The 22,781-nt window shown below is 60.6% G+C and overlaps 1 protein-coding gene across 4 annotated transcripts; it reads left to right on the plus strand.

Annotated features, from left to right (window-relative positions):
* The first annotated feature begins 1,692 nt into the window (after positions 1–1,692).
* On the plus strand, positions 1,693–19,608 carry WDR5 (WD repeat domain 5). 4 transcript variants are annotated; one of them, XM_024126523.3, is made up of 16 exons: positions 1,693–1,819; positions 2,509–2,562; positions 3,388–3,520; positions 4,771–4,982; positions 5,670–5,778; positions 5,974–6,047; positions 6,727–6,816; positions 7,018–7,107; positions 7,241–7,324; positions 10,495–10,550; positions 14,351–14,397; positions 16,620–16,695; positions 17,321–17,354; positions 17,614–17,688; positions 18,215–18,302; positions 19,218–19,608. In XM_024126523.3, exons 4-16 carry the CDS (start codon positions 4,902–4,904, stop codon positions 19,316–19,318), a joined length of 1,005 nt encoding a protein of 334 aa, XP_023982291.1. In that variant the 5' UTR covers positions 1,693–1,819; positions 2,509–2,562; positions 3,388–3,520; positions 4,771–4,901; the 3' UTR covers positions 19,319–19,608. The 4 variants fall into 4 exon arrangements, with proteins under 4 accessions (XP_023982291.1, XP_023982288.1, XP_023982292.1 ...); XM_024126520.3 differs by having other exon boundaries at positions 4,807–4,982; XM_024126524.3 differs by lacking the exon at positions 3,388–3,520.
* Positions 19,609–22,781: the final 3,173 nt, after the last annotated feature.

Below are 22,781 nucleotides of genomic sequence, written 5' to 3' on the forward strand. Positions count from 1 at the left end.
GCAGTGAACATTGTGGTACAGGACTCTTTTTGAATTATGGTTTTCTCAGGGTATATGCCCAGTAGTGGGATTGCTGGGTCGTAGGGTAGTTCTATTTGCAGTTTTTTAAGGAACCTCCATACAGTTCTCCATAGTGGCTGTATCAATTTACATTCCCACCAGCAGTGCAAGAGTGTTCCCTTTTCTCCACACCCTCTCCAGCATTTATTGTTTCTAGATTTTTTGATAATGGCCATTCAGACCTGGGGTTTTATAAGTTCTTCTGACAGTGCTTCGGAGAGGTTTGGAAGAGGCCAGCTGGGAGGTGGGACTGGGATAGGGTTGGAGGGAGGGAAGAGGATGGCTATAAGAGCTGTCTGAGAGGTGAGGGAGGGGTCTACGTAATGGGCTCTGTTTCCAGCCCAGGCAGCCAGGTGGATGCAGATGCCCTTCTTCATCCGGAGCTGATTTTGTTACCTTGGTAGTCAAGGCCTCATGCTCCAGGGCACCTGGCCCAAGATGACTAGGGCTCCAGGGCACAGAAATCCACATCCGGCCAGGCGGGGCCAGACTGGGACTTTGCTCCCCCCCCACCCCCCCACGCTTCTTGGGAGGGGCACTCCAGCCGGCTTGTCAATCGTGGCTCCTGTATCTATGACAGCCACACAACTCATTTTCCCTAGGCATTTCCATTTAAAATGCTCTGTCCTTTTGTTTGCACGGGTTCCTGTGTCATATTTGGTGTTCCCATTTTTAGTTGGGAAATAAGAGACTGCATGATATTCTACCCACGGGCCTGAATGGGGCTGCGGAGAACATCCACGACTCTAAGACCTATGTGGGTAGCAGAAGTAGGGCAGTGGGGTGAGAATGCGCAGGCTTTGGGGCCAGGACGCCGGCTCCGGGTTCTCCTTGTGCCCCTGAGCCCTCCTCTCCGGGCCTCCCCTTCTCCACTTGTAACTGGAGGTGATAATACCTGTCTGGGCCATCACCCTGCAAACAGCAGAGCAGCCCGCACGCAGTGATTGTTCGCATCTCCGCGCTGGGGGCTCAGGAGGGAGCAGGTGCGCCCCGCGGGCTCTCTGCACGGAGGGATCGGGGAGACCCGGATAACCCGGCCGCCGGCCTTGCGGGAGAGCTGGTGAGCACACTGCGGGGCACGCAGCTCCCAGAGCCCGGGTTCTGAACCTTCTGGAGCTCAGGTTCTTCGCTGCAAACTTGGAAGGTAAGGGCCCCTGTACGGGGGCGTCCCGAGATTAATGGAGACGCCACGCGGAGACACCGCCGGGGCCGCTCGGACGGTCTGGACGCGGTAGCCGCCGCTCCCCAGAGTGCGCGACGACGGAGGGACGCGACCGCACAGGTGCCCCAGCCCAGGAGAAACGTTAGGGCCCCGCCGCCCCGCGAATCTCGGGGGCGGGGTGCTCTCTCCTCCCTGGGCGCTGCTGCAGGGCGAGCTCAGGATGTGAACGATCGAGGGGCACATGAGCATTTCCTGTAGGAATCTTCTTCCTACTTCAGTTTTCAGAAAGTGCAGGAGAAGGGCCGGAACCGGCCACCTTTGGGGTTAACGCCTGTAAGCAGGAGGCACGGGCAGCACACTGTCCCTTTAAGGCGTTGAGCCAGGCCGAGGCGTTCTGCTCCTCTCCGCTCCCCGTAGCTGCCCTCCGAGAGGCCGGCTTTGTACGTTTGCCCCGCCCCGGCAGCGCCCGCCCCGCGCGCGCGCGCACGCGCACTGTTGCTCCCCGCACCGCCTAGTTGAGCTCGGCCCGGCTCCCGCCCAGGCGGCGGCCGACGCGAAGCCTTGAGCGCCTGCCCCCGTCCCCCAGCCGCCCGGCAGGTAAGTGGGGACCGCCCGGCCAGCAGGCACGCCCCGGGGGCGCGGGACCGGGGCCGACGCTGGCTCCCCCCGCGCCGCCCGCCGCCGCACGTGTTCCGGCGGGCCCGGCCCGGCGCCGGTTCAGCCCCGCCGGGCCTCCCGGCGCAGAAGCCCCGTGCCCGCCGCCTCGCCTCCGGGCGCCCGCTCTGCGCCCCTCCTCCCCGCCGAGCGACCGGGCTCCGGCGGCCCCCTCCCCTGACCCGAACCCGCCCCAAACGGACCCGCACGGGCCGCCGAGCCCCGGGGACCCCCGGCTTCTCCCGCCCCCAGCGGTCAGGTGACAAGCCCCCGGCCCCCGGACTGCGACTTCCTCCTGCAGCCGGCGTGCGTCCCCCCTTTGCCTCCAGAGAAAGACCCCTGAGCCACCGAGCCATCCAGTGCCTGGATGTGGCGCGCTGTCTGCTCTTCTCTGCTGCGGAGGCGCCCTCACCCTAACCTGCTGCTCACCCCCAGCCGGGGGCAGCCAGGCCCCATCTCCCCCCGCGCGAGCTTGGGGCCCCAGGGGTGCAGGGCTGCTGGCATGAAGGGAGAGACCACCACGCTCTTGCTGTGGAGTCTTAGACCCCTTCTAGTCTGGCCTGCGAGAGCCATTTTGGGGGATGTGGAAGGTGCTCCCTGGTAGCCCTCTCACCCCGTTTCTACCCGCCCAGGTCCGCTGTCGACACTGCCTCTGAGGTTGGCCCAGCCCCGTAGGAGGCGGAGAGGTAAGCCAGAACGCCCGCGTGTCTGAGAATCCAGGTGGGGTGCGGAGAGCCGGGTTCCCACGCTCTCAGTGGGCCTCGTTACCGCCCGTCTTCCCGCACCCAGGGGCCCAGGCTCTGGGGTGGAGCCTAGTAATTTGCATTTTACCAGTAGTCCGGGAGAGCACTCCGAAGAAGTTCGGACGCTCAGCCTTGGGTGGTGTGGCTCACCTAGGTGCCAAGAGGGAGCAGGTAGCAAGTGATTTGGAGGCCGGCTCCAAACGTTGAGTCGAGAAATTTTATTTCTAAAAGTTTGCTGAATTTTTTTTTTTTTTTTTTTGCGGTACGCGGGCCTCTCACTGTTGTGGCTTCTCCCGTTGCGGAGCACACGCGCAGGCTCAGCGGCCATGGCTCACGGGCCCAGCCGCTCCGCGGCATGTGGGATCTTCCCGGACCGGGGTACAAACCCGCGTCCCCTGCATCGGCAGGCGGACTCTCAACCACTGCGCCACCAGGGAAACCCTGCTGAATTTTTGTGTTTATGTTTTGTGGGTCAATGTTTTGCTGGCCGAAGTGTTGGGCAGGGGTTGAGCTGGGAGGGGTTGGGCACCTTTTCTGTAAGACCATCTATCGTATGTATTCCCTGCTCCTCACCTGAGGGCAGCAAGTTTGCGTGAGTCACACCACACCTCCTGGTGGGTCTTGATTTTTACTCTAGAAGGAGCTGCTCAGGCCTCTGGGCTGCCTTTTCCACCCCAGGTGGAGCCTCTTCAGTTCCCACTGGTGTTTAGGTTGGACGGGCCCCGGGCTTCCCTCCTCTCAGCCCTAGTTGTGGTCTGCCTTTCTCAGATGCTGGGTTCTGTGAAACAGACCATCCAGCTCTCGTCCTTGGCTCCTTTCCCCCGATTTGTCCAGCCCACCCAGGGGAAGGCAGCACTTGGGTTAATTGGCACGGCCTGCTTGCGCTAAAGATAATCACCAGGTAGGCAACGTTTCCCGAGCACCAGCTTTGTGCTAGCACTTTGCCCCCCAGCAGCTTTACTGACCTGCCCCTCCCCTCCCCCACCCTACTGCTTGGGCTTTGAGTGCTGCCGGATCCATTCCTGGGCCGGGATCCTTGCTGCAGGTAACCAGCTGTGGCCTCATGGGTGCTCTGCACAGCTGTGTTGCATTGTGATTTCGCTCCCCTCCTCTTGGATGAAGACTTCGGGATGTGCTCTTTTTGATGGCTTCCGTTCCGCCTTGGTGCCACAAGGAGCCCGTGCAAGCTTCCAGTTTTAAGCGCCGAGCTAGAATTTACAAGGTGTGAACGCATTGGATTAATGGTGGTGCCAGCTTCCAGGAGTTGGCTGGCCAGTGATGCTTGCAGGATGTCTTGGTGGCTCTCCTCTGGAAAGGCGCCTTCCCTTGTTTCAGAGTCACCTGGTGTGCTTCTGTGCCATGTGTCCAAGTCGCAGAGTCTATTCCTGTGATAGAGAAAACCAGTCTCTTACCATGCAGCATTTGAGGGGTTCCCGTTTTCATGCCGAAACCTAATTGAGCTGCAGTCTCTTTCCCTCCTCTGCAGTGAGTTTGCTTGCAGAGTGTCCTTGCGTACTTTAGGTTGCTTCTAGGAAGGCTAGTGCTGGTGACCTCAGCAGGCAGGGCTGGCTCCAGTCTGTGCTTTCTGGCTGTGTCTTGTCGTTGCTTCACCAGGGACGGAGAGCCTCTCGGCTGTTAGCGTTTTGGAAGCAGCTTTGTGTCTGCAGCCTACACGTGGCGACCTTGGAGTCCCCGGGAGGTGTGGGCCACTGGGGCCTGCTCTTGTGTTTTCAAACGTGGCTGGTAGCACTTTTGCATCACTTGGGATGCATTTAAGGATTTGGATGAGTTCCCAAACTTCTGCACCCTGTAGCTCAGTCTCCTGTAATTTGGCTGTTTGTTTCCTGACGAGAAGTCTGTGGTTGATTTGTTTTTTTTTTTTTAAATGCATCAAGGGCTCTTTGAAGAGAATTACGTTTTGTCTGCCTGGACTGTGCTGCATTTCAGACATGCGGGTAACAAAATAGGAAGCACCCCTGAAGGTGGGTCTTGGACTCTGATCACAGGAGGGACGAGAGCAGCACAGTACCTGCAAAGGACTAGCGAGGAGTTACGTGCAGAGGACGCGTCGTTTGGAACGGCACCCGCTACAGGGCTCAGTGAGGTGGTCAGATTTTTAAAATTCTTTTTCCTGGAAATTAATTTTTGAAGTGTGGTTTGTCTGTTGGCCTCGGTGCCCCACTGTAGGTTTGGATTAGCAGACAGCCCTTGCCACCGTGCGTCCTCCACTCAGAGCTGTGAACTCTCCACCCGCGTCGCCCTGCCTGGTGGGCTGCAGAGCCATGGCAACCGAGGAGAAGAAGCCCGAGGCCGAGGCCGCCCGAGCACAGCCCACCCCGTCGTCATCGGCCACGCAGAGCAAGGCACGTCCCTGAGGGCTCCTGGGGAACCGCCAGGGCACGAAGGCTGGGAGACCCTCGGAAATATTTCAAGCCCGGAACTCTGTTCCCCTCCCCCCCCACTTAAATATTGCCAATTTTCACTGCAAACCACATTCCCAGCCAGTGCTGATTGTGGGCCGTGTCGGAGATTCCCAACCTGTCACCTGGGGAGGGGGCTTCACCAGCAGTACACATCCTTGGTCTTGATCGTAAGAGTCTGTGTGAGACCCGGGAAACGCCTCTTGTTCAGCACCTCGCCCCTGGCCCGCACAGTTCCCTGCGGAGGGCGGTGTGCAAACCCCTCCTGTAGACCTCAGGCGGGCCTCTCACCAAGGGCGCAGGCCTTCAGGTGTGCGCCGGGGAGCCTGACCTCGGGTGGGTGGGCTGCCGAAGCAGGGCTGGGGCTGCCGGAGGTTCCAGCTGCACTGGCAGGGGACTGCCTGGAGGGCGGCCTGGGAGACGGGGGCTTCAGGAGAGGCAGGGCTTGTGAGGGGACGTGCGGAGCCCGGGTTTAGGTGGGTGCACCCCGGTGGGCGAGGGCTCTGGGAAGCGCCGTCACAGGGTAGGTGTGAGCGTGAAATTCGGCCTGGGCGCCAGCTCCACGCTGGCGATCAGGGGGTTTGGACAGTGGCGGTTCCTCTTCGCCGACTAGTACTCTCTCTTCAACAGCCCACGCCTGTTAAACCAAACTATGCTCTGAAGTTCACCCTGGCCGGCCACACGAAAGCCGTGTCCTCCGTGAAGTTCAGCCCGAATGGGGAGTGGCTGGCGAGTTCGTGTAGGTGCCCCTGGGGCTTCCCTGCGTGTCCCCTCGATGCGCCCGTGCCGGTTGTGACTCTGAAGGGACGGGCCCGGGCCAGGGGGGAGGCCTGGGGGTGGGTGCCGAGGACCGCGGCTCCCTAGGGGAGGCCTGTGTTGTGGGCAGCCCTGGATGACTGGAGAGCTAGGTTGCTTTTCATTCCTTTTTTTTCAGCTGCAGATAAACTCATTAAGATTTGGGGAGCATACGATGGGAAATTTGAGAAAACCATCTCTGGTCACAAGCTGGTAGGTCTCAACCCTGGGCCGAAGTTGCTGTTGGATGTGGGTTGGGGCCCATCTCCCGGGCTTGTCAGGTTAACCTCCCTGCCCCCAATTTTTGGGATAGTTACTTGCCTCTTGGTTTTTTAAAGTAATTAATTAATTAATTTTTGGCTGCATTGGGTTTTCACTGCTGTGAAGGGGCTTTCTCTAGTTGCGGCGAGCGGGGGCTACTCTTCGTTGCGGTGTGCAGGCTTATTGCAGTGGCTTGTCTTGTTGCGGAGCACGGGCTCTGGACACACGGGCTTCAGTAGTTGTGGCTCCGCGGGCTCTAGAGCGCAGGATCAGTAGTTGTGGCGCACGGGCCCAGCCGCCCCGCGGCACGTGGGATCTTCCCGGACCAGGGCTCGAACCGTGTCCCCTGCACCAGCAGGCGGATTCTCGCCACTGCGCCACCAGGGAAGTCCGCCTCTTGTTTTTCAAGCAAATAGTTTTGACCTCCCCAGATGAGTTTCTGCCCAACTCTGAGGCCTGGCAGAGCCACGGAGAACAGGCTTCTGGGCCCGGCCTGCGGGTTCAGTCCGTATGGTCAGCACGGACTAGAGGGAGTGACTTGCTCAGTATGTTCAGTTGGACTGTCGAGGATGTGACTTTTGCTGGCTAATTCCATTTTGCCGAGATAGTGACTGTGTGTTTCCTCCCCCAGGGAATATCTGATGTGGCCTGGTCTTCAGATTCTAACCTCCTTGTTTCTGCCTCAGATGACAAAACCCTGAAGATATGGGACGTGAGCTCGGTAAGCCACACGGGCCCCTCCTTGGGAAGTGTGTGCGTTTGGGGAAGGGGCTTGGGGTGGGACTGCGTTTGGGGAGCCGTGCTTGTCGTCAGAGGGGCTTTACGGCTGTGGCGGGTCAGGTGCTGATGGGTTTAGCCTGACGGCCGATATTTAAAGAAATAACCACTGGGAACGACTTAGTCTCACAATACTTCCTCTCAGGGAAAGTGTCTGAAAACCCTGAAGGGACACAGCAATTACGTCTTTTGCTGTAACTTCAACCCCCAGTCCAACCTCATCGTTTCGGGCTCTGTGAGTTTGGGGCCTCCCCAGGGGCGGGGGTGAGAGGGGGGCCGTCCTGGGCTGCTCTGGGGGCTCGGGGGCCAGCGAGTCTGTCCCCTCCGTCCCCCCGGAGAACCACTGCCACCTGCCCCTCTGTCTCCAGTTTGACGAAAGCGTGAGGATATGGGACGTGAAGACGGGGAAGTGCCTCAAGACCTTGCCCGCGCACTCGGACCCCGTCTCAGCCGTGAGTCCCCCCCGCCCAGCCAGTTCGCAGCGCTCGCCCGACAGCAGGGCCACGAGCGGAGACTGGGCTCAGGGTCCCGTGCCCGTGGGAGGCGGGGCGGGGAGGCGTCCCTGCACGGAGGCTTACAGAACAGGCGGGGGCAGCGTGGGTGTTGCGTGGAGCCACCTCTGGGTGGGTGGGAAGAGGGCCCCGGGGTCCGGGTGGCCCAGTCGTGGGTGAGGCGGTGGGAAGGTGGGGCCCCGCGAGCGTGCTGCACACGCGGTCCGAGGCTGCCGCCAGTGCACAGGATGAGCAGGCAGGGGTTAAACTGCACGCGTGTCATAAACGGCTCCATTTGCAAACGGCCAAAGTATTTCTTTGTCAGCAAAGAGCCCCAAGTGGTTTCTTAGCCAAGTTTGCCATTTGAAAAGCGGAAGGGATCACGTGTAAACAGCTCGTTCGCTGTTACCGAGCAGATGGTCCTCCTCAGGTTCTAGAATTGTGGAGGTGAGTGACTTTTAGTGGCTGCAGCCTTGGAAGGCCTTTGTCCAGCGGAGGCCGTGGGCAGAGCCCTGACCCCTTGGGGGACGCGTAACGTGTGCTGGTCGAAGCTGCCTGGCGCAGTGCTGGCCCTGTCACGGCCGGTGCCTGCGGCTGCGGGGAAGGCGCCCCTGCCGTCTGGGCTCCGGGCCCTCCTGAGTCTGTGCCGTCGCTCCTCTGTCCTCCGCGCTGGGGTCCCGGTCTGAGCCGAGCTGGCTTCCAGACAGGCCGCAAATGGGCACGTGTGAAGTAACCAGGAGACAGTCAGAGCGAGGGCCGTGAGTCGAAAGAGTTCCGTCTGGGTTGCAGTGGCCGGGGATGGGGCTCTGACCGCAAACCACGGTAGGATTTTTGAAGTCTTCGCTTCTTACGAAAGTGCCGTGTGCTTATTTTAAAGAAGGCAAGGGGCAGCGTAGCGCGCAGCAAATCAGTCTTCTGAGCTCCCATCCCCAGAGGCAACTGAGCGCAGCTGGCAGCTGCCGTCTGGGCGTTCTGGTGTTTTAAGTAGTGTTTTCCAGCCCACGCCTCTTGTTGGATGGCGGTGGTGCTACCGGACAGCGGCACCCTGCGCCAGCCTGCCCGCCGCGCAGAAAGGTCTCAGACACCTTCCGGCTCTGTGCCCGCAGGTGGCCGACACTCTGTCGTCCCCCCACGGACGCCGGCTTGTGACTTACACTTTACGGAGAGACGTGCGGTGCACGTCCGTTGAACAGCCTTGCACGCTTGTGCCGCGGCGCCTGCGGGCAGGGGTCGGGGGAGCACCGGGTCTGCGAGCGGTCGGCCTTTGCGAGGCCAGTCCCGGACCAGAGCCCTCGGGGTGCGCGGGCGTCCTGCGGTCTTCCGCCCCCTCGAGTCCAGCTGCCGTCCCCCTGCCTGGGCTCCCCCGTGTCAGTGCTTTCCTGAAGTCCCCGCTGCCCCCCTCGTCCATCGCGCCCCCTCTCCGCGGCTGCTGGCCCGTGCGTCTGCCTCACTCGCCCGCTCCCCCCCTCCTCGGGGCGCCTGCGGGCGTCCCCCCCAGAGAGCTCAGCGGCTGTCTGGCTGAGTCGAGACTTGGTGTCCCCCCCCCGGGGTCTGTCTCGCCGCCCCCTTCCTTCTGGGTAGCACTGACCTTCTGGCCGTCTTGCTGTCCGGCTGAGTCGAGACTTGGTGTCCCCCCCCCGGGGTCTGTCTCGCCGCCCCCTTCCTTCTGGGTAGCACTGACCTTCTGGCCGTCTTGCCCCTCACACCCGCGTGCTGGTCTGCCGGCGTGTGCCGGCCGTGCTGCCTGGACGTGGCTGGAACGGAGCGGAGCGCGGCCCTGGTGGGGCAGGCTTTGGGGCCCCGTGGCAGCTCGTCATCGCCCAGCGGAGGGGCTTCGATCAGACCGTAGTTTGCAGGTCCAGAGGGATGAGTGTGCTGAGACCCGCTGCCGTGCGTTTTAGGGAAAACGGCTTTGGGAGGCTGACGGGCACGTGGCTCCGGTTGGGGGGGGAGGGGCGCCGTCGGCACTGCGGGGGGAGCTGCCGCACGGGACAGCCCGTAGCAAAGGGGCGTGTGAACCGTGTGTCAGCGGTGTGGGACCAGACACTGGTCTAAACCGTGGCGGCAGGCGGGCGGCCCCAGCCCCGTCCCCGAGAGGTTGACCCGGGGCGCGAGCCCCCATGGGACAGGCATCACGCGTAGCAGGAAAGAGGGCGTTCCAGTGTGGGGGGGTGTTGTAAAAAGGCTTTTCCTGCCCAGGACTCAAATGGAAACAGTGGGAATTTATGATGAACTCTAACTTCTGACGTTGCGATTCCTTCTGTATACACTGAGATTCAGTTGGAAAAAAGGAGGAGGACAAACCCAAGGGCAAACCACTTATGAGGAAGGGACTGCTCACGTTGCCATTTCTTTATCAGAAGGTGTAGCTCGCCTGTCTCTGTAGTGGGCGGAGTTAGGCATTCAGATAAAATAACTGGTGTGGAAACATCACAGGTCGGCTTCTGGGCCCGGCACCTGATCTGGACGTTGCACCTCTTGCCAGGCACAGAGTTTGGAGCAGCCTGGATCTTGTTCCTGCCCCGTCTGCAAAGCTCGCGTGTCCCCGGGGTTGGTGTCCAGGCCCTCGGAGCAGTAACCTGGCCGTCTTGTCATTCTGGGGGTGCTGAGCAGGCAGGGTTACGCGGGTGCGCAAGCCCCGGAGTTTCTGAATAAGTGGGCATCTCTCTCCTGACTTCTCTGCCTTGTTCGATGGAAGTCGGGGAAGCCCTGGTCCTGCTGCCCCCACGGCCGTGCAGGTCCACAGACACGCTCTGGGCAGCGGGGCATCTCCACGGAGCCGGCAGGTCTGGGTTGGTCGCGTTGGTTCCTCTTCAACGGTGGGTTTTGTAGTAAGTGATTTAAATACTCAAGACGTGTTTCAGGGTTGGTTTTCTTTCTATGGTTCGGTCTTCCGTCGTGAAACAAACAGACGGTTGCTTGAGACGCCAGGTAAAAATGACCGTTTTATCCACGTTGCTTGTGGTCTACGTTAGACTCCCCGGGATATCAGAGTTCAGAGCTCGCTCAGAGCGCGGCAGGGCGTGTGTCCCTCTGTCGGGTCGGTGAACAGGACGCCGTGCAGGTGAGACGCAGCCTGTGTTGATGGTCTGAGAGTAAGTTTCTTCCCTCTCCCGCTCCTTCGTCCTCAGGTTCATTTTAATCGTGATGGATCCTTGATAGTTTCAAGTAGCTACGATGGTCTCTGGTAAGTGAAAGAGCTTTACTTCGTTGAGTCGGCAAGCGTTTAACGGCCTCCCCTCGCACCGTTGTGCCTCTGGGCGTCCAGCGGAAGCCTCTGCCTCGAGGGGCTCGGGCGGGCGGGGTGGCAGTGAGCGTGGCCGGGGGAGCGGGGCTCCTGTCAGCGGCGAGGCCCCAGCCAGAGACACGAGGAGGCGCTGCTGTCCTGGACGTGGCTCCCCGTGGACCCTGAAGGGTGCGCGTCCCGAGCTCGTGGTGCTGGTGGGGAGGTGGAAGAAAGGTGCGCTGACGTGAACATCTGAGAGTGTCCCGTCGGGGCCGTCAGGGTCCTGAACAGGCGGATGAAAACAGGTCCCGTCACGGCGGGTGAGGAGGAAGGGTGGTGGGGGCACTGTCTCCTGCAGAACATCCAGTGTAAGCGGATCACGCTCCTGGCCTTGGCGCTGGTAGCGGAAGTGCCTTCTGGATTCTCTAAGGGACGAGGGAAGATGCGGAAATAAACGTTTTAAATTTAACTTGGCACACGTGGGTATAAAGCATTAGGAGGTATCCGGGCTTGGAGGGTTGTGCGTCACAGCTCACCTGGTTACCGGGGAGGGGAACCTGGGGAGGGGATGGGGAGGGGATGGGGCGGCAGCGGCCACCAGCCGCACCGATGGCCCAAGAAGGACTTCCCAGCTACGCGGGGGAAAGATAGCGTGGCTAGAAATTTGTCTACGTTTAGCGAAAATAAAATAGAGAAACTCAAGTAACATAAGCGATACGTGTAAAAATACCACGGAAGAAACGGAGCTCAGGGTACTTAACTGGGCGCTACTGTGGTGGGGCTGGCTGAACACCCTCAAGAAAGGCTGTCAGGTTTGGGTTAAAAGCCCTTCTGACTCTTGTTGTTTTCAAGAAACACACCTAAGACAAAGCGATGAGTCAAGGCTCGGAAAAGAAGGGTGGGCAGGTGGGGCTGGGCAGATGGGAAGCAGAGACAGAGTATCAGCCTGGGAGACGGTGACAGAAATGAACCAGGTAGAGTTGATGGGAAGGCTGAGAAAGCTCAGGCACCAGGCCCCACGGCAGCCCGAAGCTGCCTTGGAGAAACTAGAAATACAGGGCGCTGAAATGTTTGTGAGTGAGTTCAACATGCTGCTTTGACTTTGACAGCAGGGGGCTTGGGACTTAGCAGGGCCGAATGATGCCACAGGCTGTGTGTTTGCTACCTGTGAGGAGTAAAGTGTGTCCTGTAAACAGAAATGCTAGTTTTCTTAAGCGTGTGGCACATTCTCAGAATTGCTTGTGGACTGCCTCTAAAAGCTTTCTAAAGAAATTAGGAGGGAAAAAACACGCCAAAAAAAGTCAGAGGAGAGGAAAGTTGTAAAGTTAAAAGGTGGAGAAAGGAGAAAATGACAGGAAAATTTAAATAAGCTGTATTCTTAATAAGGCCAATAAAGTGGTTAGCCTTTATAAGCCTAAGTAAGGAAAAAGAGCAAAAAAGTACAAGACTAAATTAGAGAGGGGATGGGAATTCCCTGGCGGTCCAGTGGTTAGGACTCCGCGCTTCCGCTGCTGTGGCCCGGGTTCAGTCCCTGGTTGGGAAGCTGATACCCAAGGCGTGAGGCCTGGCCAAAAAATAAAAAATAAAAGGGGTGGAAAAGAGCAGTTTTGGGGGGATGAGGGACGAGCCGGGGGATGCCTGGCCCACCTCCGAGCAGGATGTTTAGGCGGGGATTAATTCCTACTTCTTAAATTGAGGAAGGGGGTCACCATGGCAGAGATTGGAAAAAGTGATTAAAGGTCTGAAAACTATATGGGCCCTATGATTTTACACTGGAATGGAGTTAAATAGCAGGAACTTCTAAGGCTGTTGGACCTGGACCAGCAGACAAGGTGGGGAGCCCCCTGGTTCACTTCTGGGTCCAGCGCGACCTGACTCCCCAGCTTTTTTGCGAGTCCCCAAAAGGCAGCCACAGAGGGCTCTTCACCAGTGAACCCTGGGGTCACAACCCCCAGGAAAGCGTTACAGACTCTGAATCCACAGTGTTTCGTGGCCAAGCGGGTTTTTGAGTCATGAGGCGATTGTGGTAAGGTACCAACCAGTAGGAAATTGAAAATCTAATAATCATACCAAGAAATTGGAGGCAAAGATCCGTATAATTTCTTACCGGTATAAGTCAGGTAGGCACCTGATGAAATCCAGCTGCCATTCCTAATCAAAACTCCAGCAAAAGAGGCCAATATCACAGACTGTTTAACAGAAACTTAATAATCACGTTTATAGTACGTGGTAACGTGCTAAATCCATTTCTGCTGAAATCGGGCAAAAGTCATGCCCATCTCCTTCAGCATTTGGTGCTATTTGGAATTTCTAGCTAACGTGATAAGATAAAGTAATTGTGTGAAAACCGGATAGAGACTTCTCTCTTTGTAGGTGGTACATTTGTATGTTTTTTAAAACTTAAAAATCACGTATTTGTACTGTACAAATAGGGACTCATTTAAGCCTCATAAGCGTCGTGTGACTCGGGTGCTGGATGGTCGCCACCCCCGGTCCTCATTTGGGAAGCTGAGGCAGGGATAAGCCCCTGCCCGCCATCCCCCAGCTGGTCAGCGACAGAGCCAGGGTCCGGAGCACACCTCGGCTCTGGAACCCAGGCTCTGAGCCACCACGCCTGCTGGTTACAAAACATGGACAAGCATTTGGTGAGGTCCCTGTTTGCAAACTGACAGTTTTTCGCTAACCTGGGGGCTGCCAGCTAGTGGATGAGAACAAGTCCTCCCGTAAGAGTCACAGAAGCATTGGGGTACTTAGAACGTGATTAACGAGAGAGCAAGGCCTGTTGGCAGGAAATGGCAAAATGTAACTAGAGGGACACAAAGCAGAGGGAGGGACGGGGGACCAGGCACGTCCTCATCCTGGTGGTGGGGAACGCCCGTTTCCTGGGCTGATACGCCGTAAGTGGTTCGATTTAGAACCCCTCCAACTAGATAAAATGAATTTAAAATTCTTAGAGAAGCGTAAACTGAGTTCTCTGCCAGTAGGATTAAGAAAACGAACAGTGATGGGGGGGAGTGCTGTTTCTGGGTGTTAAAACCCGAGACACAGTTACCGCGGCCCCCAGGGTGGGATTGGCTCAGAAGGGCTGCAGGTGGGACAGAGTGAACGCTTGGGCGATAACCCTTGCGTTCCCGTTACCTGTAAAACCCGCATGCCCCCGACCCAACGCCCGCCCCCATCGCTGGGCATCTGTGCTCCAGAAGCGTCCGCACGAACACGCCACCGTGGTTCCCAAAACTGGGTGTTGTGTTGGCAGAAATGACAGAAACACTGAGGCTGCAGTGGCGGGATACCTGGCGTGTCCCGTTGGGGAACAGCGGCTCTTTGAGTGGGTTCTCTTGCTCCTGAACTAGAGGACGTCCAGAAAAGTGCCCACGATATCCTGTTTTTATAAAAAAAACACTCTGCCCCAGGGACCGTGCGCTTGGCGTGTTTTCGCGTGGAGAGCCCTGCAGGGATGCAGGTCGGGCTGGTGGCCTCGCGGCCGCGGGTGTGTACACAGAGGGCCAGTCGTTCCCTCCTGGGCTGTCCCACCGGCCGCGCCGAGCACGCGGCTCCGTGGTGAAGGCAGCCAGAGCGCACGCGTGCAGTGTGCGCGTGCCGCGCCCATTCTGGCCCCTAGGACTCGAGGGAGTGGTTGTGAACGATGACTGGAGAAGCGAGACAGGACTGGCTGTGGGTTGGTCCTGAAACATCTGCACTGAGAGCCGTGGATCGTAGGAAGCCGCCTGTAGTCACCTGCTGTGCTCGTTGCTTTGCAGTCGGATCTGGGACACCGCCTCGGGCCAGTGCCTGAAGACGCTGATCGGTGAGTACTGCCGGCTCTGGCTTGCAGGGGGCCGTGTCCCAAGGGACGGTCTGCCGTGTTGGCCGTGGCAGCTTCTCCCACGCTTCCTACCCTGCGTCTGTGCTTCTCCGGAAGCCTCCCTTTCTCCCCGCTGGGCCTGCTCCCTCTGGGAGGGCTCCTCCTCTCCTGACCGCTTCCGTCTCCCGTCCGCTCCTTCCTGATTGGCTCTGCCTCCTGGCCTTGTGTGGCGCTGCCCGGCGGTGTCCTCTGAAGGACCCGTGAGACCCTCGGACTCTGCCCGCGCTCAGCAGAACCTTGTCTTCCTCCCCGGCCTTGGGGACCCTCCGCTTGGGTCATTCCTTGAGCACATGGGGTCGAGCCCCTGCCTTCAGTGAGCCCTGTCTGCTGGGGGTGCAGAGGTGTGGGGGGAAGTGGGCAAGGGGCCCCGAGGTCTCTGCACGTGGGGCTGGGCTGTGCCTTGGGGAGGAGGGGAGGGCGGCACGGAGTGGAAGGACAGCGTGGTCTGGGCGGCAGCTGGTGCTGCTGGGCGTGGGGGGTGTGTGGCCAGAGGGTGGCCTCAGCCTGGGAAGGCAACGGGAGGGATGGAGCCCTGGAGGGCTCGGGTCACTGACTCGCGGGAAGGTCTTTGCAGTGTTGCGTTGAGCAGGCAGGGCCGCCAGGGCGGAGCGCCTACCTGAGCCTCCTGCCCCCGGCTGTCCCGGGAACGAGCGTGGCTGTGAGAGTGCGCTGGGACCACCGTGACAGGACACCGCGGGCTGTGTGGCTTCAATAGCAGAGACCCGTCCCCACTCCCTGGAGGCCGGGACGGTCAGGGCCGGGTCAGCCCCAGGTCAGGGCTGGGCCGGGCCGCTTCTCCCGAGGCCGCTCCTTGGCCTGCTCAGCGTGTGCTCGCGTGGTCGTCCGCCGCGTGGGCTCCTGCTGTCCCCACCTCCTGCTCTGACAGGGACGCCCCCCTGCCCCCCGCCTTATTTTAACTGAGCCCGCCTCCAGGGCGCTGTCTCCGAGGTGCCGGGCTAGGGCTTCAGCAGGAGGACTGGGGAGGGACACAGCGGCCTCTGTGGTTTTCCTGCTCTGCGAGGGGGGCCACCTTTCGGACGCGCGTCCTTCCCCCGACCGCGGCATCTCCCCGTGTCTGTCGCGCTGTCTTCCCCCGCGAGGCCTGGGCGGCTTCCTCCGCCCGGCGGGAAGTGTCCTCGTGCCCAGACGGCCGAGCGCGGGCAGTCCCTGCGGCTGCCCCGCAGCTGGGCGGGAAGCCGAGGCCAGAGAGAGGTTGACGGCCGCAGCAGCGAGCGGTCTGGGGCCGGGCCGGGAGGGGTGGTGGGGAGCGGGGTCCCGTTCTGACCTCGGGCCGTTGACGGGCCAGCCCCGCCGTGCTCCGCCGTCGGAGCCTGGTTAGGCCTCTGGGCACTGCCTCCCGTCGTCCGAGCTGGCGGGGCGGGGGGCAGCCTTTCGTGTGGCCCGGCGACCGGGTGGCCCTCGCCTGCTTCTTGTGGGCGTTTTCGGTGTCTGGGACCAGTCGGAGGGAGCAGAGGTGCGCGGGGGGCAGGCCTGGGCCCCCCGAGGTGGTGATGCACGTGCTGCCCTCCGCCTGGTGCTCGGGACACGTGGCCACGCCGGCCCCCCGCCAGGGCGCGCACCCAGGCCTCTCCTCGCTCAAGCAGGGACGCGCTCCTCCTGAGGAGGCGTGGGACCGTCACGGAGCCCCAGCGCCTCCTGGGCGCGTGCCCCCGTGCCAGCGGCCGAGAGGGTGGCGGGGTCTCTGACCCGCCTTCCCAGGGCCACGCCGGGGCGTGTGCTCTGACCCCAAGTTTCGGGAGCAAGGGTGCGCTGTGACATCGCCCGGGTGCTTCCCAGGGAGAAATGACGTGCCTTCCACTATAACCATGCAACCGGAGCGCGCCCGCCCGAGCCACTGTGTTCTCAGGGGGATAGTTTCTCGGTTAAGCTGGGTGTTTGCAAACTCCCTCCTGTGCGGAAGGCGATCCCGAGGCCGACTGGCCGCGGGGCCTTCGCTCCTGAAGCCCCAGTGTCACGGGGTCGCTGGGAGAACCGGCTCTCACGCTGGCACGAGCAGCGGGTGAGGGAGGTGGCCGGCCCCGGGGGACGCCCGCGAGGGGTGGTGTCAGCACAGGTGGCGGCGGCCTCTCTGGGTGGCGGTGAGGGAGCCCCCCTTCCCGGCAGAGCCAGTGCCCCGTTGGCAGCCGTCTCTGTGCTCCGTGCAGACGATGACAACCCTCCCGTGTCGTTTGTGAAGTTTTCTCCGAATGGCAAGTACATCCTGGCCGCGACCTTGGACAAGTAAGTGCTTCCATCTCCGGCGAGGTGTGCGGCCAGGCCCGTCGCCGCCCCAAGGCCAGACTCGCAGCGTGAAAGACGATTCATCCCGCTGGGGCTGGGCTCCGGACGTGGGTGCCACGCTGGGAGGGCCTGTCTGTGCGGGGGCCGGGTCTCAGGTTGTCGGCTCCGTGGTCACCGCGGCCCGTCCTGTCCGAGGCGGCGGCGGGCACGGTGGCCTCGAGGTGCCCCCCGCTCTGTCCGGGCCCCCTGCTGCTCCGCCGACAAGCTTCCGGGCAGATGTCACTGGCCACCGGCCGCCCTCCTGGGAGGTGGTTGGCGCTCGGCCTCCTGCGCGCCGTGGGCCGCCCTCAGCTGGGCTTGCAGGGTCGGCCCCCGTGCGAGGAGGAAGGACTGCCCTGGACGGGGCTTCTGTCCCTTTCTGGCAGCAGCGAGGACCCCTTACTGGCTTAGGGACCCTGAGTAGCTTCCTTTAGAAAAGTGTCTTTGACCCACAAGTGCCCGGAGCTCCCACACTCTGCTCGGGTGCCCTCGTGGTAGCCGGACGCCGCGCGGGGCACCTGCTCCCGGAGGGGGTGGGGCGGCCGCGGGGGAGTGCGCTGACCCGCCCGCCCCCTCTGCCTTGCAGCACGCTGAAGCTCTGGGACTACAGCAAAGGCAAGGTGAGCGGCGGGCGTGGGCTCGTGGAGGGGTCGTGCGGGGCCCTGGGCTGTGGCCAGAGGGGCCCAGAAAGCGACCGTGTCGCGTTGGTTTGGTGCACGTTGCCTGACGACTCGGGTTAAAGCTTGACCTGGGCGGGTTGTGCGGTGGGGGTCACGGTGCTCTTCAGAGCCGTCCAGTTGGCTGTAAGATGCCTGGACGGGGACATCACCTGGGATGCAGGGTGGTCGTGACTGAGCAGGCGTCCGCTGGCCGTTTCAGTGCCTGAAGACATACACGGGCCACAAGAATGAGAAGTACTGCATATTTGCTAATTTCTCCGTCACTGGAGGGAAGGTAAGTCGTCTCCCAGCTCGGGAGCCGCTCCCGGCCCCTTCTTGAGACGGGCCTTGTACTCTCACCCACAAAGCAAATAGGAATTTCCTGTTTTTTAACCAAAACGAAGTCCCGCCACACCAAGTGCTGGTGGCTCTCACTTGGTTTGGGATGTCCTGTCCCAGCCGCTTGGGGCCCACAGGCTCCGTTGTCACACTGAGGCCGCCTGGGAGTTGGTCCCCGGTGGGTTCTGGTCCCTTGCGGGCGGCCCTCGCCCAACGCTCAGGCTCAGACTAAGGAGCTGATGGTGACGGGCAGCCGAGCCGCGACTGACGGCAAACGTCAAACATGGCGGCGATGGAGCTGAGAAAACAGCTTCTGTCCCAGAGGCGCCTCGAGGCGCGTGGCGGGCCGTGCGTCAGCCTCTGGACCGGAGGAGGGCAGGGGCTCTGGGCCCCCACGGGGGCGGGAGTGCCGTGGGGTGCAGGGTACTGTCCGTCCACACGTGCGCCCCGACCCCGCTTTCTCCCCCGTCGTCTGCGACCAGTGGATCGTGTCGGGCTCGGAGGACAACCTGGTCTACATCTGGAACCTGCAGACCAAGGAGATTGTACAGAAGCTTCAGGGCCACACAGGTGAGCTCGGCATCTGTGCCGCCGCCCTCCCGCGCCTGGTGCCCCGGGAAACCCGACCCAGCGCGTGTGGGCACCTTGGGCTGCCTGCTCCGCCTCCTCTCCTCTCCCGCGGGTGACTGGGGGACGCTGTCCGTTTTGGGGCTGCTTTCGGGGGGGTGGTCTGGTCCTGGCTCCCGCAGGCTGAGGCCACATCCCGAGGCCACAGCCTTTAACCTCTTCCTGTCGGCCGGGCTGCCCGGCCCCAAGTCCACGCGGGCGCTGTGGCCTCTCCCGTGTGGAGATGGTGCAGGGAGCGGGGACGCCCGCCGTCCACTCTGGCTGCTCTGGCTGCTCTCCGGGGCTCTGCCCTCCAGGCCGCTGCTCTTGCCCCGTGCTCAGTGGAGAGTGGTGTTGAGCCCTTTGAGAATCAGATCAGAGTGCCACCCTCTTCCCTGAGAAGGCAGCTCCGGACCCTGGAGGCCGGCAGCGGCCTTCGGCTTCCATCGTCGGCCAGCTGTGCGGGCAGGACACTCAGAGGCTCATTTGAAGCCACTCAGGCCAGAGGGAAAATTCTGGGGTTCATTTCATTTAAAAGCTACAAATGCATTAACCTGACCCACCCCAAGTGGCAGCTCACGGGATCTGCCGTCCCCGCCCTGGGGGACTCGCAGAGTTGGCCCCTAGGGGCGTCCTGGGGCCCAGCGCTGGTGGAGGGGGGCAGCCCCGGGCTCTGGTCCAGGTGCGGAGGGCGCAGTGTTGACACCGTGAGGCCGACAGCAGCCCCCCAGCTGTGCTCCCGGCCCGTGCGGCGCCCCAGCCTCCAGGCTGGGTCCTGGGCTGGGTGCCCCCGCCGTCTTCCCGCTCCGGCCCTGGGCTCTGTGTGCTGAGTGCACCGCGGGCGGGGCCCAGGAACTGTTGTCGGCTGTCCGTTTCCAGACGTTGTCATCTCGACGGCCTGTCACCCGACCGAGAACATCATCGCTTCGGCCGCCCTGGAGAACGACAAGACGATCAAGCTCTGGAAGAGTGACTGCTAGGCCCGCCGTGCGGAGGGCGTGTCGGGAAGCCCACCCGGATTGGCGAGAGCGCGGCTCTCGGAGGGGCTCCCGTGGTCCAGGCCCGGGGACCGGAGGGGCCTGGGCCTGAGCCGCCTCTGAAGACGACTTGGCTGGGGCGTGTCTCCCACTGGAGGGTTCTAGAAGTTGCTGGTGAAGTTTCTCGCCAATTCCTCTCTCACCGTTGGGGAAGAGTTCCTAGTCTGTATTGTGTTCAAAGAGAGTCAACAGAAATTTTTAATTTTTTATTACAAAAAGGTGAAGTTCAATTTCCCACGAGTTGTGTGTTTTTCCAGTAACTGTTCTGTACCGTTTATGCGATTTTAGTACCCAGTGCCAGCGCTGTGACCACGGCTGTGTTGCTGCCACGGCTTCTGGCCGCCAGCCTGGCCCGCCCGAACTCGGGGGCTGCCCTGCCAGTGCTCAGCAGATGCTCTGGAGACGCTGTCCCGCCTGTAGCAGTAGCCACGTGTCTCGAGTCTTTCTGGGAAGCGCAGAGCGGTGCGCGCTGATGTCCGGGTAAAAGCATTCTGTGTTGTGGGGTCGTTGCCCCTGTGCTGTGGGCGTGGCGACCACACTCAGGGCTTCCGTTTGTCCCACGGCTGGTCACACGACAGGCAGCGCCTCGGGCTGTAATGAAGGTCGGGTCGTATGCGCGTGTGGCAGCCGAGCTCTCACGCAGAGTTTTCCTCCACGTGGCTCTTTTAGGAAAAGTCTCACAGTTGGCAGGTGGTTGAAAGGATTTTTCTCACGAGACAGGTCCCCCGACTGATGTGCCCAGTCTTTCCTTGTCCACGCGGGGTCCGGGGCCGCAGAGGGCGAGTCAGCCGTCCCCGCGGGCTAATGGCGTGTAGATGTGGGGCCGCGGGGAGGAGGCGGGAGGCCTAGTTGGGATGGCGCCGGGGACCCTGCGAGGTCGTCCTGTGGACCGTGGCGGACGCTGGCGAGGGCGAGGGTGTGGGCGGCCCGGGTCCGGGGCGCACAGGCTGGTGCCCGCCCCCGCCGCCAACCGCGGGACCCACGGGCTTGGGAGCCGGCCCCTCGCAGGGAGCTGGGTGTCTGTCATCCGCCCTCCTCGCCCACCCAGCGGCTCTGCTTGCTGGGTCAGGGGCCGCTTCCTGCCGGCGGGAGTGGGGTGTGGGGCGCACCGGACTGCAGGGCAGTGTTGTCGCAGAGCCGCTGCCGTCCACAGGGACCCCTCCCTGCAGCCAGGCCACCCTGGGGTTCCGATCCCGCCTGTGGCCCCGAGACCTTTGCTGGGGAGGCGCGTCCCCTGCCTGGTGCCGGGCGGCGGGGCCAGTCCTTGGGCTCCGGGGGTCCCTGCAGATGGGGGGGGAGCGGCAGCCCACCCCCCAGCGGCCGCTGCGGCCCAGAGAGGACAGTCGCACCGCTGTCTGGAAACGAGCCTCCCGCCGTTCCCCCCACCCCCACGTGGGAAGAAGCCGTGCGGACGCTGGCTGTCGTAGGAGCGAGTTGCTCCGGTGAAAGGACCCCCGTGTCTGCAGCGTGCGCACGGGGGACGCTGAGGCCCCGCGTCGGTGGCGGAGGCCTGGCCTCGGCATGTCCGAGACCTTGAGGTTCGTTGGGTTTTGTTGGTGCCGGTGTCGGACTCGCCCCGGGGGGGAGGGGCATGCGTGCAGAGGGCCGTGTCCTTGAATATAGTTTATTTTTTCTACATTTGAATTCTCTGTTGTAGATTTATGTAAAAATACATTCTCTTTTTGAAAATAAAGAATTTCCTGTCTTGTAACCGTGTCCCCGCGAGAACTGTTTACCTTTCTTTCCGTGTAGCGGCTTCCGGGGGGGAGGGGGGGGGAGGCGGGCCCCGAGGCGGTGCTTCTTGCTGCGCAGGCTCTGCAGTGCCACGTGCGCTAGCGGAAGGTTCTTGGTCGTTAAAAAACGCCATATTCTTACTCTGACGATTATATATTTGTGCTAATTATCAACAGTAGAAAAAAAAAAGGCAAAGATAATAAATCACCCAGATGCCTCTTCCCGCTAACACTGTGAGGAATATCTTCTCTTATATTAAAAACAAAAACTTTATTGTGGAACATTTCGAACGTATATAAAAGTGGAGAAAATCCCTGTGTTCTATCATCCAACTTCAAAAACTTTTAACATCTTGTTTCAGGCATCCCTCTCTGGTTATTTTAGTATAAATCCCAAATGTTTTATAATTTAAGCAATGAATTCATGGTATCTCTAAAAGATAATTCTCCAAAAGCATTACCCCAGTACCGTTTTCACACCTAAAATATGAATTCTTTAATCAAATATCTAGTGTCCAGTTTTCCCTAGTCGTCTTAATATCTTAAAGTGTATGTGCCTACGTATGTACGAACAGGTAGGTACATATACACATACGTACGTATACACCCGTGCACACGTACACAGGCTTGGTGTGAACCGGGCCCCAGCAAAGCCCCCGCCTGTGTTTCCTTCTTGAACCTCCAGGTTCCCCCGTTTCTCCCTGGGCATCTCTGTGGAGACTGGGTCACTCGTCCCCTAGGTGTCCAGGTCCGGGTTTGCTGCCTGCACCTCCGAGGGGCTGCCGACCACCTTTCCGTCTCCCCGTTTCCTGAGAGCCGGAGTGGACCGACCGCCACCCCTCTCTGTTTAAGTCGTTGGTCAGGTTGCTTCTATTTAATCTGACCGTCATTTTAACTGGGTCCTTAAGTGAGCCCTGCATTTAAAACTCACAGCCCTTTGTGCTCTGGACACAAAGGGGGAGCCCGGTTCAGGGCCTCTGGCCTCGCCTTCCCTGACCACTCCTGCCTGCTCTGCTCACCCCACAGAGGTCACCCGCTTTGGATCTGTCCGCTAAGGCTCTGGAATGGTCCAGGATGTGAGCTCCTGGGGCTGGGGTCCTCTCCTACCTGGATCAGTGTCCCACGGAGGATGGCTGCTCAATTACTCTTTGTCCCCCGAATGTCTGTGATGCTGAAGAGACGCACATGGAAACTTTGAAGCCACCAAGGCCTCGGACCTCAGCCACCTGCGGGACCTGGTCTGACCACCAGGTCACCTGCCTAACCTCCCCCGCCCCGCTCCTGCTCCCACGCTGAGACACTGACAGGAAGTGGAAGCCACCTGGGTGTCCTGATGTCCGCTCCCCGGCCCTGCCCCCCACCCTGTGGCTGGGGATGAGGAGGTGAAGGCACACCTGCCCCAGGTGCAATGATGCCGATACAAGAAAGCTGTGATCCACTTTTTATTATGAAAAATGCCAAGCATCTCATTAGAGACCTAAATGTAAGGTCAGACACTATAAAACTCTCAAGAGGAAAACACAGGCAGAACACCCCATGACATAAATCACAGCAATACCCTTTTGGATCCACTTCCTAGAGAAATGGAAATAAAAACAAAAATAAACAAATGGGACCTAATGAAACTTAAAAGCTTTTGCACGGCAAAGGAAACCATAAACAAGATGAAAAGA

This window comes from Physeter macrocephalus, chromosome 13, assembly GCF_002837175.3.
Source record: "Physeter macrocephalus isolate SW-GA chromosome 13, ASM283717v5, whole genome shotgun sequence".
NCBI classification, from domain to species: Eukaryota; Metazoa; Chordata; class Mammalia; order Artiodactyla; family Physeteridae; genus Physeter; species Physeter macrocephalus.

What these genes read in the sequence shown, in the direction of transcription:
- WDR5 (XM_024126523.3), top strand. Translation starts at nt 4,902, where the DNA reads ATGGCAACCGAGGAGAAGAAGCCCGAGGCCGAGGCCGCCCGAGCACAG. An exon ending in CCATCTCTGGTCACAAGCTG is followed by an intron (nt 6,048 to 6,726) that starts GTAGGTCTCAAC and finishes TTCCTCCCCCAG; the next exon opens with GGAATATCTGATGTGGCCTG. An exon ending in ACTCGGACCCCGTCTCAGCC is followed by an intron (nt 7,325 to 10,494) that starts GTGAGTCCCCCC and finishes CTTCGTCCTCAG; the next exon opens with GTTCATTTTAATCGTGATGG.